Source organism: Pyrus communis, chromosome 4 (genome assembly GCF_041283825.1).
Source record: "Pyrus communis isolate YQ-2024b chromosome 4, ASM4128382v1, whole genome shotgun sequence".
NCBI lineage: Eukaryota > Viridiplantae > Streptophyta > Magnoliopsida > Rosales > Rosaceae > Pyrus > Pyrus communis.
The window spans coordinates 13,243,249-13,257,131 of NC_142568.1; the positions used below are offsets into that span (position 1 = coordinate 13,243,249).

General features: G+C 36.9%; 1 protein-coding gene and 1 long non-coding RNA gene across 5 annotated transcripts; one reads left to right on the forward strand and one right to left on the reverse strand.

Annotated features, from left to right (window-relative positions):
- The first annotated feature begins 441 nt into the window (after positions 1 to 441).
- Positions 442 to 1,341, forward strand: LOC148697480 (uncharacterized). Of its 2 annotated transcripts, none has more exons than XR_015961240.1 (3): positions 442 to 544; positions 667 to 749; positions 1,258 to 1,341. It is a non-coding gene; the product is annotated as an uncharacterized LOC148697480 (long non-coding RNA). The 2 variants fall into 2 exon arrangements; XR_015961241.1 differs by having other exon boundaries at positions 1,273 to 1,341.
- A 7,799-nt stretch (positions 1,342 to 9,140) lies between these two features.
- LOC137723103 (serine/threonine-protein kinase PCRK1) lies at positions 9,141 to 12,719 on the reverse strand. 3 transcript variants are annotated; one of them, XM_068462263.2, is made up of 5 exons: positions 12,115 to 12,719; positions 10,932 to 11,336; positions 10,338 to 10,595; positions 10,065 to 10,187; positions 9,141 to 9,952 (listed from the first exon to the last, which is right to left on the reverse strand). In XM_068462263.2, exons 2-5 carry the CDS (start codon positions 11,286 to 11,288, stop codon positions 9,350 to 9,352), a joined length of 1,341 nt encoding a protein of 446 aa, XP_068318364.1. In that variant the 5' UTR covers positions 11,289 to 11,336; positions 12,115 to 12,719; the 3' UTR covers positions 9,141 to 9,349. The 3 variants fall into 3 exon arrangements, with proteins under 3 accessions (XP_068318364.1, XP_088548647.1, XP_068318365.1); XM_088692521.1 differs by having other exon boundaries at positions 10,932 to 11,322; positions 12,115 to 12,410; XM_068462264.2 differs by having other exon boundaries at positions 10,932 to 11,373; positions 12,115 to 12,409.
- Between the last annotated feature and the right edge of the window lie 1,164 nt (positions 12,720 to 13,883).

A 13,883-nucleotide genomic window follows, 5' to 3' on the forward strand; every position in this document is an offset into this window, starting at 1 on the left:
CCTTTGGATGCTACCGCAAATCCCTTCCCTTTTCCTCTTGGGATTATGATTTGTTACTCTTTTCTTGGAGGATTTGGAGTCTTTAATCTTTCCCAAATTAATTAATTATTGCCTTGCCCTTTCTCTTTTTATTTTGACACAATCTACCGCACGAAAAAAAAAAAAAAGCCTTTTATCATACATTCATACAACCATTCAGCCATCATTCTTCCCTTGCACATCCGCACTGTGACATCCCGTCCCGGAAATATTAAAACACACGTGCGAAATTACATTATTACCCTTAGTTCGTTTTTGTCACGTTATGGGTTGTTTTGTGTGGTGTGGCATGTGTTGGACCACACACACACACTCACACACACAGTTACTTTCCCTTTCCCTCTGTCTCTTTCCTGTCTCTCTTTCCCCCCGAGCTCCATTTCTTCCTCTTCTCTCTGTAACGTACGGACAAACCCCAAAACCCCTCAAACCTTAGCAGATCGAGGGAACCAAGTACACCATCAAGCTCGTGAGGCTGAGAGGAGTCCAGTGGTGCCATTTTCAGGTAAGAACTTCGACGTTTTCACGTCGATATCGCCATGTCCGTTTTAGTTATTGTTCATGCAAGATTAATTTAGTGAGTTTTTGGGCATTTGAAGCTTATAGTTGTGTTTGTGAGGTTCCCAGGAGCTTGGGAGTAGCTCGTTGGGTGAATTTGGACGTCAGGATCGTTGGATGTGGAGTTGGCCGAGTTTTGAAGATTTGGACAGGTATAATCTCGTAATTTTAGGCCTTAAAACTTGTTGGGACATGTTCTACTAGCTCTAGGGTTGATTTTGGTGCAAGAAACGTGGAAAAAGGTGGAAAAACGAGCGAGAAATCGTGATTTGCAGGTTTTCCGGCGACGGCGCCGGCGTCGGGGATTGATTGGAGAAGGAGACGGGATATTCCGTCAAAGTTGACGGAATATTCCTGACGCCATTAACAACATCTGGTTAGGTTTAACGGAATATTCCGTTAGTTCAACGGAATATTCCTGACGGCGTCAGTTGACACCGTCAGTGTGCATGGCACGTGGCCGCGCGTAGGGGGCGCGTAGGTCCGTGCCTTGGCCGGCGCGTGGGGGCGCGTGCGGCGGAGGAAAATTATTTTAAAAATATGGTTGTGATCCTGAGGTTGTGTAGAGCACGTTGGTATATTCATTTGTCCATTTTGAGCAATGTATGAGAAGTTATTACGAGAAGTTGGTTATGTGCTTTATAGTTAACGTTTTTATAGTTATTTCGCATTTAGGTGACACGTACCCCGAGGACGAGCGTGCACACGCGAGGCAGGGGGGCTACGACCCTTCTACATACCAGTGAGTGGGCTTTTGTTTTCCGTATATACCTATATACATTTATATTCCCAGAAATTGATTAAAAAGGGGTTATGTATGTTATGCCATGCACTTTATTATTATCGTTTATGCATCATTGCACGCATTAGTAGTGGCATACATATATATGCATATTGGGTGCTGTGGACGCACAGGTAAGTGCCAAGTAAGTGGTATTCATATTTACTTTCAGCAGTAGTTTGAGAGACTTAGAGAGCTCATAACCTGCACCCCCGGTGTTAGTGCTCCCGCCCAGAGTAGGGCACAGTCCTTCACATGATGTTCACCTCCCGCACCACACGCTCAGCTTGGATCCAAGTTAGGTGCATAGGCCCGTCGTACATACCACTTTAGGTGGTTCCGACTCGTAGGTGACCCGCGATTATTCGCACAGCCTTCACGTGATCGTAGCACTAGAGCGTATATATATGTTACACCCAGGCCTGTCGTACAGACCACTTTGAGTGGTTCCGACTCGTGGGCAGGTTCAGTTATTGAGTTGAGATTTGAGCTCTAGATGCAGCCGTACAGGTCACGTTAGGTGACTCCGGCTGCCAGATGTTACGATATTGATATGATTTATACCTGGGCACTTACATTCATTATGAGGCTTTGGCATGGCATATCTTGAGCATGATTGGCATACACTTGAGCATGATTGGCATATTTATACATACGTTTATATGTTTATTTTCTGGGAAGTATACAGGTTTTACGACGAGGGGTTAGAATGTATTTTGCTAAATGGTTTTCAAAGAGCTTTGTTTTTGCCCACTCACGCTTTGTTTTGCGCCCCTCCAGGTTCTAGTTGATTAGCAGTTTCGGTGGTTTTCCCAGAGGATTCTCCCGGCTTTTCTGACAGATACTCATCAGCGTAGGGTCACCTTCGGGTGTACTTTTGTCGCAACTTTCTTTTGGACTGCTGTAGACCTGCTCTGAAATTGTATCTCACTTACTAGCACTTGTTTTAGTACTTTGTATGCTAGTTTTTTTTTATTATTCGTACTTTTATATTACTACTTTATTAGCTTCCGCACGTGCACATGGCTACGTCACCTTAGTGTGACGGCCAGCACGCTCCGACCTCGGTCGGGGTGTGTCACGCACCACCTACCATCCATCCACCACAACCCAATTTCACACCCATTCACCCTTGTGCCGCAGCAAAGAAGAAGGAGAGAAGACCTCTTGGAGCTATGCTTTCCATTCAAGATTGTTGGATTGTTGGAGCGTTTCTAGGTGCATTCAATCTTTGTTTTCAATGTTTAATTTATATTTGCTTTGTTTTGCTGTGAACATGAAAGGCTAAACTCGTATTAGCTAGAGGAGACTTTGAAACCATGATTATATTTGCAATATGAATTGATTAACTCCAGTTGTGATTTCATAAATCGTGAATGCAATTTGCTTTACTGTTGGATTAAGAACTTATTCTCGTATGTTGATTAAGGGCGCACACTTAGTTTGCATGCATGAATTTGATGCTAGAATATAAGGGAGTTTCACATAATCGTTATAAACTTATATTCATAAGTAGTGCAGGTCGCTGGTCACAATCGTGTTAAGTTGAATTCCTGGCATGAGTATCATGATGTCGTAGTTACGAATGCCTTGTCACTGCTTATGATTTTCACAAAGCTTAATGATCTTTGATTGTATCTCCATTATGCTGTTCATGTAGGGAACTATTGAAGAATAATTTGGTTGCCGATTCGTATTTCATCCAATTCAATGACTTAAGGAAAATCTGAGGGTTAATTAGTGATGTCACGGTTAATCTGGGGTGTTGAGGTTCATGGTTTATTGGAAAAGTAACTGGAAATCAATTTGTATGCAAGTGTGTCATGTGTGAAGAAGGACCCTCTAGCTAGCTAATCACCTATCAATTCACCCAAATTCACATTCCTTTACTTAGTTTCTGCAATTTACTTGTTTTTACTTTAAATTCGTCAAAAACCTAATCCCCTTTACTTTGTTATGTCAAATTAGTTAGAATCTATCCTAATTTGTGTTTTTAAGTGTTCAGAGTCAAAATCAATTCAATTTTCATCCAAAGTAAGTCCTAGTGTCTAGTTTGAGTCTTTTTTATTGTTTTGTGTTGTTTTGAGTCTTTTTAGTTTGTTTTGAGTCATATAAGTCTAGTTAAGTGTTTTCAAGCCTAGTTTTATGTTTTAAAGTCAGTTTTAAGTAGATTAGCAATCCCTCCTAATCCCCGGCCTATAACGATCCCTACTTGCATCTTTACTACAATTGTCAACAAGAGGGTTTAATTTGAGTGCTATTATATATCACATCAATCTACCCCTATATATAGATGTTTGGAAAATTATCAAAATATCCCAAATTTCACTTTTCTCAAAATTGGAAAATTTAACGAACTAACTTCCATTAAATCTCCAAATACTTTAATAATGATATAAGTCAATAAAATTCGGGAGGGGATATCACTGTCACTCTCTATTTAGCATCTATACACTTGCTTTAGTGTCTTTTTTCACACCATGACTCGAGGCCAGTCACTCCCTAAAGAGAGAAAACATCATATGTACTAGTCTTATCGGATTGTCAATGTCTAATTAACAATTCTTTGAACATGAACGCTTAATATATGTGTATGAGAGAGAAGAGTCTCATGAATCTAACTTCCTTAAATTACATTCTATATATTACATATTCCTGTTTGGACCCAACATGACCTTTTTGGGCCAAGCCAATACCTCGGCCTAATGTATGGGACATCAAGAATCTCATAATATTTTCAAGAATAGCCCAGCTCAATAAAGTTTGGCCAAATCCTATCAGAATTCAATCTTATTTGAACAGAAGAGTCAGCCGAATCCTAGTATAACAAAGAGTCCTTGGAGGCCAATTATGCCTCGAATAAGAAAAGATGTCAAGTATCAAGGGTTGAATTTAAAGGATAACAGGACTGGATTCAAAAACTAGGATTAGACGAAGTTCATTCAGATTTGATCTAGGAATTGTAGGCCGAGTAAGATTCTACTTATGCCATGTGGGAATTGCTACTATAAATAGAGATGGAAGTGCATCATTCAAGCCTTCCTCCAAATCAACCCACAAAATTGCCTGCGCAAACTCTCACTTTACGCAAAACCTCTCAAACATCTTGAGATTTGTATTTTACCCTTTTTTCCCCGCCAACATACCTTTAGTTTGGACAAACAACATTATGTTGGCAACCCGCAATATCTTCAGTTTGGATAAACAGCACTGGAGACGTAGAATTAGCCGACCGAGGAACACCTTTAGTTTGGATAAAAAGCACTACTTCGAGGCTGATTGGTTATCTATCCAAGTTTTGGTCAGCAAGGATTTTCTGAGTCTTTGTTGGGAGAGCCTTCTCGGCAAAGTAAGGTGTTACTAGGTTACTTGACATTCGGAACACTGAAAGTCGAAGTTGATATTTTATGACTGGATATTCACAAGTGCATTTTAGAGTTCAACACTTAAATGGTTGAACCATACTTACAATCAAGACACACATCTCCTTCGAGTACTTGTGTCCATACAGTCTGGAACCAATTTAGCGCACCTATATTCTCATGATTATAATTACAGTCTCCAAATCCAGTGCCGACGATTCGTGAACTTTGCAAAAACTCGCAGCCTTGTCTTCAAGCTCTAGAACCCGAAGGCCGAGACATGTTCCTTCCTTGGTCGTAGATGCAAGATTTAGAAGCCACCAGCGTGTCCAATGCCACATCAACATTCATTCACTCCCCAGCTGAGCTTGGCTGATGAGTTGGCATGCCCCACATTCGACCAAAGGACATAATTAGCTTATTAGCTATTCGGTCTGTGTACCACGTAGGCAAAGTAGTTTTTAGGGTCAACAATTCCTTAGACTTATTGTTTAGGTGTATAACATGTAATGAGATAGCTTTAAACAATAACATTTACCCTTAAATTAAATTGAATTAGTTTAATATGTGAAATGTCCGTACAATATCATCTTATGATTGGATTTAAAACACTTCCAACGTCATGCAATCTCTAATTATACTGTATTTATTCTACACTATGTTCAATGAAAATAACAAAAGATGAATGTTGCAGACTATTTTTACAACGTTATAATTCACCAAAAAGGAGTTATTAGCGGATCAGCTACAATTAGATATCAAAATGATAACAAATATGCTTAGTTTCACATGCATTTGAGTAAAATTTGTGACATATTTCGACAGTATTCCTAGCGGAATATCATCAAAAAATCTTCAAGTCAATTTTGAAAGGGAAGTAAAAATGTGTTCTTGTTTCATCCTCAATGTACTTTTGTGTCTTAATTACCGTTTCATTTGAGTCAAATTAGTGACATATTTCCAGCTTCTTTACTTGGTTACTTTCTGTAAAAGTCTCCCTCTGTCATCCTGCAGCTTTTGTTGTTGGAGAAAATATAATAGGAATACTTGGTTTCGAAAACTAATCAAGCCCTAGATGTAGCAGACCTGTTCTTTTACCTCATGGAAGTGATCGCTAATTGTTCAATTTTAATCTAACGGTGAGTAGTTATGAATTTTTAAAATTGTACTTTTTCCTCTGTCGTTGAATTTAAATTAAACGGTGAATTGCGACAATTTTTTTGTACCATGAACTCTAAGAGAAGAAGACTCCTAAATGTAGATGATTGTGGGATGGGATACATGCTTTTCTCTCACTTGGCCAAATCCTTAATTTTTTTTATTTTTTATTTTTTATTTTTTATAGAATTAAGCTGCAAGTATCACCTGTTGTATGTTGACCAAAAGTTTACATCAAGCTCCTATAAAATAACTACATAATTAGCTTTTGCTAACCTTACTTTGAGAGAGGATCCTCGCTGGATCCTCTTTGTGAGGATTTCGAGGATCTTTCGATCACATTCATTCATCGTATATTGTGTAGCCAGTTTTTGTCAGGTATTGTTTATATTTAATTTTAAATAAAAAAAATTACAATGATTTCTAACCGTACGATATACGATGAACGGATATGATTTAAGAATTTCCGAAATCTTTACAAAGAAGATCCGGCAAGAATCCTCACAAAAGAAGGGATCCTCTCTCTCCCTTACTTTAAGTTTAAAAGAACAAAAATGCTTTTATCGATCGGCAATTTTCTTTGCACGTTTCATAACTTTTATGTGAGTTTTTTATTCCAAAAAAGAAGAGAGAACAGTTAATTTTGCTAAACTACGTATTAACAAAGTCAATAATCACTTTTAGGCTTTTTATAAGCATCTTCATGAATAAGTTACTAGCAAAGTCAATATTCACTTTCGGATTAAGTGTTTTTTTAACATTGCTAGGCTAATAATCAGACAATGTCAGCTGGCAAAACTCTATTTCCGGCACTCAAATTATCTTGCGTAGTGTGGATTATCGCTTGTATAAACTAAAATAAAAATAAATAACAAAAAGTTGCAAAATGTTTGTACGCATTTGAGAGTGCGTTCTATATTAGATTTGCTAAACCAACATATATATATATATGCAGAATTTCCTCAGAGTTCAGCTCCATCAATTTCTGCACCGTCTTCACAGGCTTTGCCAGACACTCAGCAATTTCCTGAACTGCCAAAAGCTCAGGAACCAGTTCAATCCCTATCAGACATTAGTCCATCTTCCTCCCTCAAAGGAAAAGCCAAGTCAACCAGATCCTCCAGCTCAAAGAAAGAAAAAACTTCAAAGACTACCCAGCTTCTGGATTTAGCCCAACAACTCATGGCAGAAGCAGCAATGCTGCAGAAGAAAGGAAGTTCAGACTCGGATTCAGACGCCTCTGATGCCTCGTCCCAACTTCCCGCCAAATGGGCAGATCAAGTGGATCTCCAAGATGCCCAAGATCCGTTTGATTTTTGAACCCACATTAATGCATTATTTGCTCTTGTGATCGTATCCGAATTCAGCATCATCAGCAGTAGCTGCCATCATTTCATCCTCAGACAAGCCATTATTCAACAACAATGAAAAGCAGAAAACTCATTGTTCATTCAGCTTTTGTAAAAGATAGCGTGATTCCACAGTGAAATCTCATCATTCAGCCAGCTTTTCCAGCTCTCAGCACATGCCAACGGGATTCCCGGATCTAAATTGCAAGCATCAACCATTCTCCTCACACCATAAAAGAGGAGCTCATTTTCAGAGCAAGGGGACTCAGTTCCAACGACTTCTCTGCGTATTCGAAAGAACAGAGAACATTTTCTGTGAAAATAATCAAACACTTGTAATACATAATATTATCCAGGATGCCTGCGAGCTCCAACTTACTTACATTCCTCATCTGCCATTAGGCAAAATCAGTTTGTAATCTGCATTGCAGTAAGTTTTCAATAAAATCTATTTTCAAAACTTATCTGCATCATTAATTTTAATTCATTATTTTCATGGATATAACATCTATGTTTAGCTTGATCGTTTGCATTCATGTAATTGCTAATCATACTTGGATGTTCCGTTTCAACCAACCTCAATTCTTCTTATATCATTATCTTGAATTACTCCAATGTTTATATGTATTTTACTTCCGCACTCTGAATTCTATGAACGGCTTTGCCGCCTGCTGTTAAGTTCCGCCCCAGTTGGTGTGTGTGTGTGTGTGTGTACATATATATATATATATATATATATATATATATATATATATATATATATATTTCTTCCTTATTATGTATTAAGAAAATAAAACACATCCCATATGCTAATCAAAGACGAGAAAACATTCCTCCTCAAAATGCTTCGTAGTTGATTCACATAATTTTGTGTTTACAATCAAAACCGTTAATATTGTAATTGTTACATGTAGATTATCTCTACAAAATTTCAATTAAAACAAAGGTTGTTTGGTCAATAAAATGTAGCAAACATGTATATAGTTCATAATACTTTTATCGATTCCAACCATCTGTTTTTATACACTTCGATAAATAAAATCTCATTATTTAAAGATGATTTTTAGAAATTAATTTATAATGTGAATAATTGTTATCATAAGGAAATTACCTGGATCAACCACATAATATTTTAAGGACCCAAATTGTCAATCGCTTACTTGTGATATTCAAAAGCCAATTTAGGTGGCTGCTAGCTTGGCAGACTTAACTTTCAAAAGTAAGCTGGTTTTGTAAAATAGAACAGGATCCCCTCCGGACCCGAAGTTGAAGTTGAGCAATAGTAAGCTAATCTATATAAGTGTTATAGTCAATTGTGGCTCGTCAATTAGGCACCACAGTTGAAGTTGAAGATAGATACATATACATATACATATACATATACATACATACATACATACATACATACATATATACATACATATATATGTATATATGTGTATATATATATATATATATATATATATATATATATATTCCAATTTCTATACATGTGAGGTCTTCAAAAGCCAGTTGTTTTATGAATTCAGTGAAGAATGTTGGCTTCTGATTCTGGGATGTGCAACGACTTGGTTTACACGTAACAAACAATTAATCATAATGGTCCAAAACTGCGTCAATAATTCAGTGATTTCGTGAACCTAAAGTTTATGATCCAATCATTTTATGGCCCCAAGTTTGTTTTATAGTTGACTTGGTTTGTAATTTCTCGTTGTATGTACATGTTACTCTAACTTGAGTCTTCTCCCAACGAAGTAGAGACAATTATGGATAGATCAAAAGTTAGTCGGTCCATCCCTGAATATGTCGACGAATGAGTTAAGTAACATGACTTTTCAGTTTTAAGTCTGAAAAAACAATTGTACGATAATTGAGCAATGTGGCAAGTATCGATAGTGCCAATGTACTTTTAATAAATGAGAGCCGCTTGTATAAAACGAATTCACGGTTGCCATATCGACCCGATCCAATAATACATCGTCATACGAAAAAGAAACTTACACATGACTATACATTAATAGACTGAGACGCCACACAACAATGAACCAATTTCATATAAGTCCTAATCACACTAGGACCAGATTGCAAAAATGCACTTACAATCATGTCCTTAAAAATTTTGGTGTCCACGAGCGAGACAACCATCCAGTTTCTCTCCTCCTCAAATCCACATTTCTTCTCTGGTTCATTGTTTCAACATCCCGGCAAGTTTCTATTGGTGCTAAATTCTTGGGGGGCAGTTGCTCACTTTCCGTTCCTGTTGGTGTCTTCATAAACTTGTTTTGGCTTGATGGTACCTCCCTTATTTTCTTTTCGATTGAGGGTACCTCCATAGTTTTCTTTTGGCCTGATGGAGCCTCTATAATTTGATTTACCATCTCCAATACCTCGCTCATCATAGGACGATTCTTGGGGAGTCTGACCAAGCATTTGTTGGCTACAATTGCAAGCCTTTGAGCTGATTTGAGGGGGTATTTACCTTCAAGCTTAGGGTCAATTATTAGCCGGAACTTCTTAACGTCTGACAGGTAAGGCTTTACCCACTCTAAGAGCTTCTGCTCACTCTTAGGGCGGTTTCGATCTAGAGGACGCCTACCTGTGATGAGTTCATAAAGGAAGACCCCATAGCTCCACACATCATTCTTAGATGTTAGACGTCCGGTCTGGATATACTCAGGTGCTGCGTATCCCATGGTTCCAACAACCTGATTAAAAATCCCCAGCCATGTGAGCGCAAGAGTGTAGCACATAGTTTGAAGGATATTGAATTATGTAATGGGCGGTAATTATAATCAGATCATTTGTATAAAATCATACCGCTGTTGAGACGTGGGTTAATCCTTCTGACGGGCCCAACCTAGCCATTCCGAAGTCTGATAGCTTTGCATTCCATTGATCATCCAGAAGAATATTTGAAGATTTAAAATCCCTGAAAATGATCTAGAACAAAAACATAGAAAAATGTCAGCACACAAACTTATTCCCTCTCCCCTCCCTCCTCTTTTCATTTCTTAACTTTTAAAACAAATATCAAATGCATAAAAAGGGACACCGTTACAAAATGAAAACGAAAACAAAATTTAAAAGTACCTGAAAGTCCATTTCTTCATGTAAGTATGCCAAGCCACGAGCAGCATCTTGTGCTATTCTCAATCTCATGGCCCATGAAAGAGGATCTAAACGACTGGCTAAATGGTTCTCTACACTTCCATTAGGCATGTATTCATAAATTAGAAGTCGTTGGATTCCTCGTTCATCATCCTCAGCACAGTAGCCCACTAGTTTGACAAGGTTTGGATGCTCGACCACCCCAAGAACATTAACTTCTGTCACCCATTCCTTGTGCCCCTGGTAGCAAAAAGGCGGAATCTTTAGTTTAGACCGAATTTGTTTTTTTGCACATACATGGAAACAAGGCATCTTATTAGACTTTATATCAGTTCGATTAACAAACTCGGAGATAAGGATAAAACTACATTACCAGTAAGTGCAGGACAATGTTTTTCTCCAAATTAGGAAGAAGCAAAACTAGTAAATGATGAAAGAAAGGACTCAGTCTGCTAATAACCAATAAAAGAAACAAGAAAGCAATGTCTTTGATAGTTTATATAGAAATGTGGTATAAAAACATGGTATGAATAACATTACTCTATCAAAGTTATGCCAATTGAAAAACAGTCTTGCCTGCAAGCCTCTTTTACTGAGCTGTTTCACGGCAACTTCAAGTTTTTTAGAAGGATCTTCTTCACTTTTAATCAGCCCTTTATAGACACACCCAAACCCGCCCTCTCCAACCATGACAGAGCGGCTAAAGTTCTTCGTGGCAGACTTCAGCTCCGAAACTGAGAATACTCTGAGGTTGCTGGGTCTCTGAGAGAAGCTAGGATATTGGTTCCTCCTCAGGGATTCTGTGCTCGCATCAGAGATATTCTGTGAATCTAACTCAGATCCAGATCTCTTCATATCAGCATCGGTAAAAGTTGTATTTGTACTCTTTGGTTCGTCCTTCTTTTCTCCAATGTAGAATGAGAAGCACTTCATATCTCCTAACGTTATGAAGTGCTCTAATCCTCACCTAAGATTCGGTAGCTGAAGAAAGCCTTAGAATTAGGGAGTCCATAAAAAGCTACAATTCAAGAATCAAAACCATTGAAAGTATGATAAGAAAAGACACATAAAGCAAACACTACAAAATGTCACTCACCAATTCTGCAAATGTGATCATTACTATGATGAACAAATATCACACAGCTCAAATTAAAGATTTTAACTTGTTTACAACTGCTGGTTTTCTTTCCTAGTACAGGTCTTTCGCGAGTACCCCCGAGAGGATCAGATACAACTATGTAACATCTAACAAGTAATCATATTTTTTTCTCATCTATTAACTTGATCAAAAGTTCAAAACCAATATCTAGTAGTTAAATAAAACTCCAATACCCGTTATTCTCATTCATTTTCTGGTTTTCTTACCAACAATATCCAGCATAAATTAGACATCCACTGTGCTTTCTTCATTTTACATAAATCCAACTAATCCTAAAGACCCAGATTTCATCACAAACAAACAACAACAACAACAAAGCATTATCCCTCTAAATGGGTGCCCTGTACGAATTCTACAGCATCATTACGCTCGATTTTGCGTCAAGTCTTCTGTTAACAGATTTCACACCAACTATGTTAAATAAACCAACTTCATTTATCAATCTTCATTAGAACCCAAGAAAAATCAAATTCAGACACATTCTCAATCATTTCCATCATAAACATATCTAACAAAGCCAACTCAAACAAAAGAAATAATAATAATAATAATATAACGAAAAAATTGAAATTCTGGGAAAAACAAGTAAATAGAAAGCACCTGTTTTTATGATCTCAGTCTGATTGCACAGAAATAAGTCCTCTGGCTCGTAAAGTTCACAAATTTCTAACGAGTGAGGAGCTTTGAGAGAAACCCACTTAGTTAATTTGCACCGAATGACCTGTGAAGCTAGAGAAAGAGCAGTCGATGGCTTAAACTTGTAGAGACAAGAGCCTCCACACGGCACCTGTTGACTTTTGAATCAGTCAATAGAGTCAGCACAAACCTCAACCAATTTACCAAAATATTATATATACACAAAGAGAAGTGCTAGCAATTTTTCTCTTTTTCAAAAAAGAGATTAGTCGGTAGCTTAGCAAAGACAGAAATCGAATTCGGAATTATTGTGTGAAATATGAGTTTAAAATTCGTTCTTAATCTCAAAATTATGTGGTTAAGTGATAGCAATTTTTCCATTTGAACTTTCTCATCCTATTCTTCGACTTCCCTCCTTTGATGTTAAGCAAACAAGTATGTAAAAGTTTACAAATATATGTACAGGGTGGATAGTCATTTAATTAATTTCCGCAGCTGGTAAATGCTAATTTAAGTGTGAATGGAGGGTTGGAAAGTGAGACGAAAAGGGTATAAGATGGGAACGGGACTGAGTGCAGGTCAAGTAGTCCTGCATATATATGAACTTAGGAATTTTATTTCAGAAATGCTTTTTAGCTAAAATGATATTTGAGATTTGCACAATTTTTCACTTTGATCTTTAATATTTGAGATCAATACAAGTGGTCCCTGAGATTGTTCACCATCAATCATTTTGGTCATTCAGTAAATAATTATGCTAAATAAAAATTAAAATGACAAAACTACTCTTGTTGCAGTCCTATTAAATTAGAAATGTGATTGTATAAATCCTAACATATTTAGGATATCCTTATGAGATTCTACCATATCTCTTAAGAGGGTGTATTCAAATAGAATTTTGAGGGATTTTAATTCTTTTCATGAATCTAGGTGCATTCAATCAGAATTTTAAGTGATTCTTTGAAATTCAATGTGTATAGTTTATTAAAATCCTTAGAAATCCGGTGTATTCAATTAGAATTTTAAAGAAGTTTATAACATTTCAAGTGTATTCAATTAAAATTTGAATTTAAAGAATTTGGAAAAATTGAGGAATTAGAGGGAATTAAAGAGATTTTGTAGTGTTTTTTAAGCATCTACAAATCTCACATCTCCCCATGAGATTTCAATAGAATTGAATCAAAATTTTACATGGAATCTCTACAAATCAGTTAAATTCTATAAAAAATCCATGGATTTATAAATCCATTAAAATCTCTCAAATTCCCAATTGAATACACCCCATTTAGATTAGATATTATCCTATTAGAGTTCTAATCCTACTAGGGTAAGAAGTTAATCTTCCCTACGACTATAAATAAAGACACAATGGGGTGGAATATAACACACCTCACAATTACATATCTCTCTTCTCTCTGTGCCGCGCTCCCTCTCTGGCCTCCATAATTGTTCAGTAAATTATGTCAACAACACGTTATTAGCACGCTCTTGACGCTGCGCTAAATAGAGTTTGATCTTCAATCAGGGGAGTATTACGTTTTAATCATTATTTTTATGATTAATTTATTATTTTATTGAATTGATTTACATGCTATTGATTCAATTTAATTTTCTGTGTTGAACATGATATAACGCATTGGAGATGCAATTCCTGCTTTTCAAATAATGATCTTCTACAGAATTCAAAGGCTTCTATTGTTTTTTGCCAATCAAGTACGCTTAAAATAAAGGAA

Bases quoted from the DNA above. Each gene is read 5' to 3' on its own strand.
- LOC137723103 (XM_068462263.2), bottom strand. From the start codon at position 11,288: ATGAAGTGCTTCTCATTCTACATTGGAGAAAAGAAGGACGAACCAAAG. The intron at 10,596-10,931 runs GCAAGACTGTTT...TTTTGCTACCAG, and splicing joins TCAGTAAAAGAGGCTTGCAG to GGGCACAAGGAATGGGTGAC. The intron at 10,188-10,337 runs GTACTTTTAAAT...TTTTTGTTCTAG, and splicing joins ATGAAGAAATGGACTTTCAG to ATCATTTTCAGGGATTTTAA.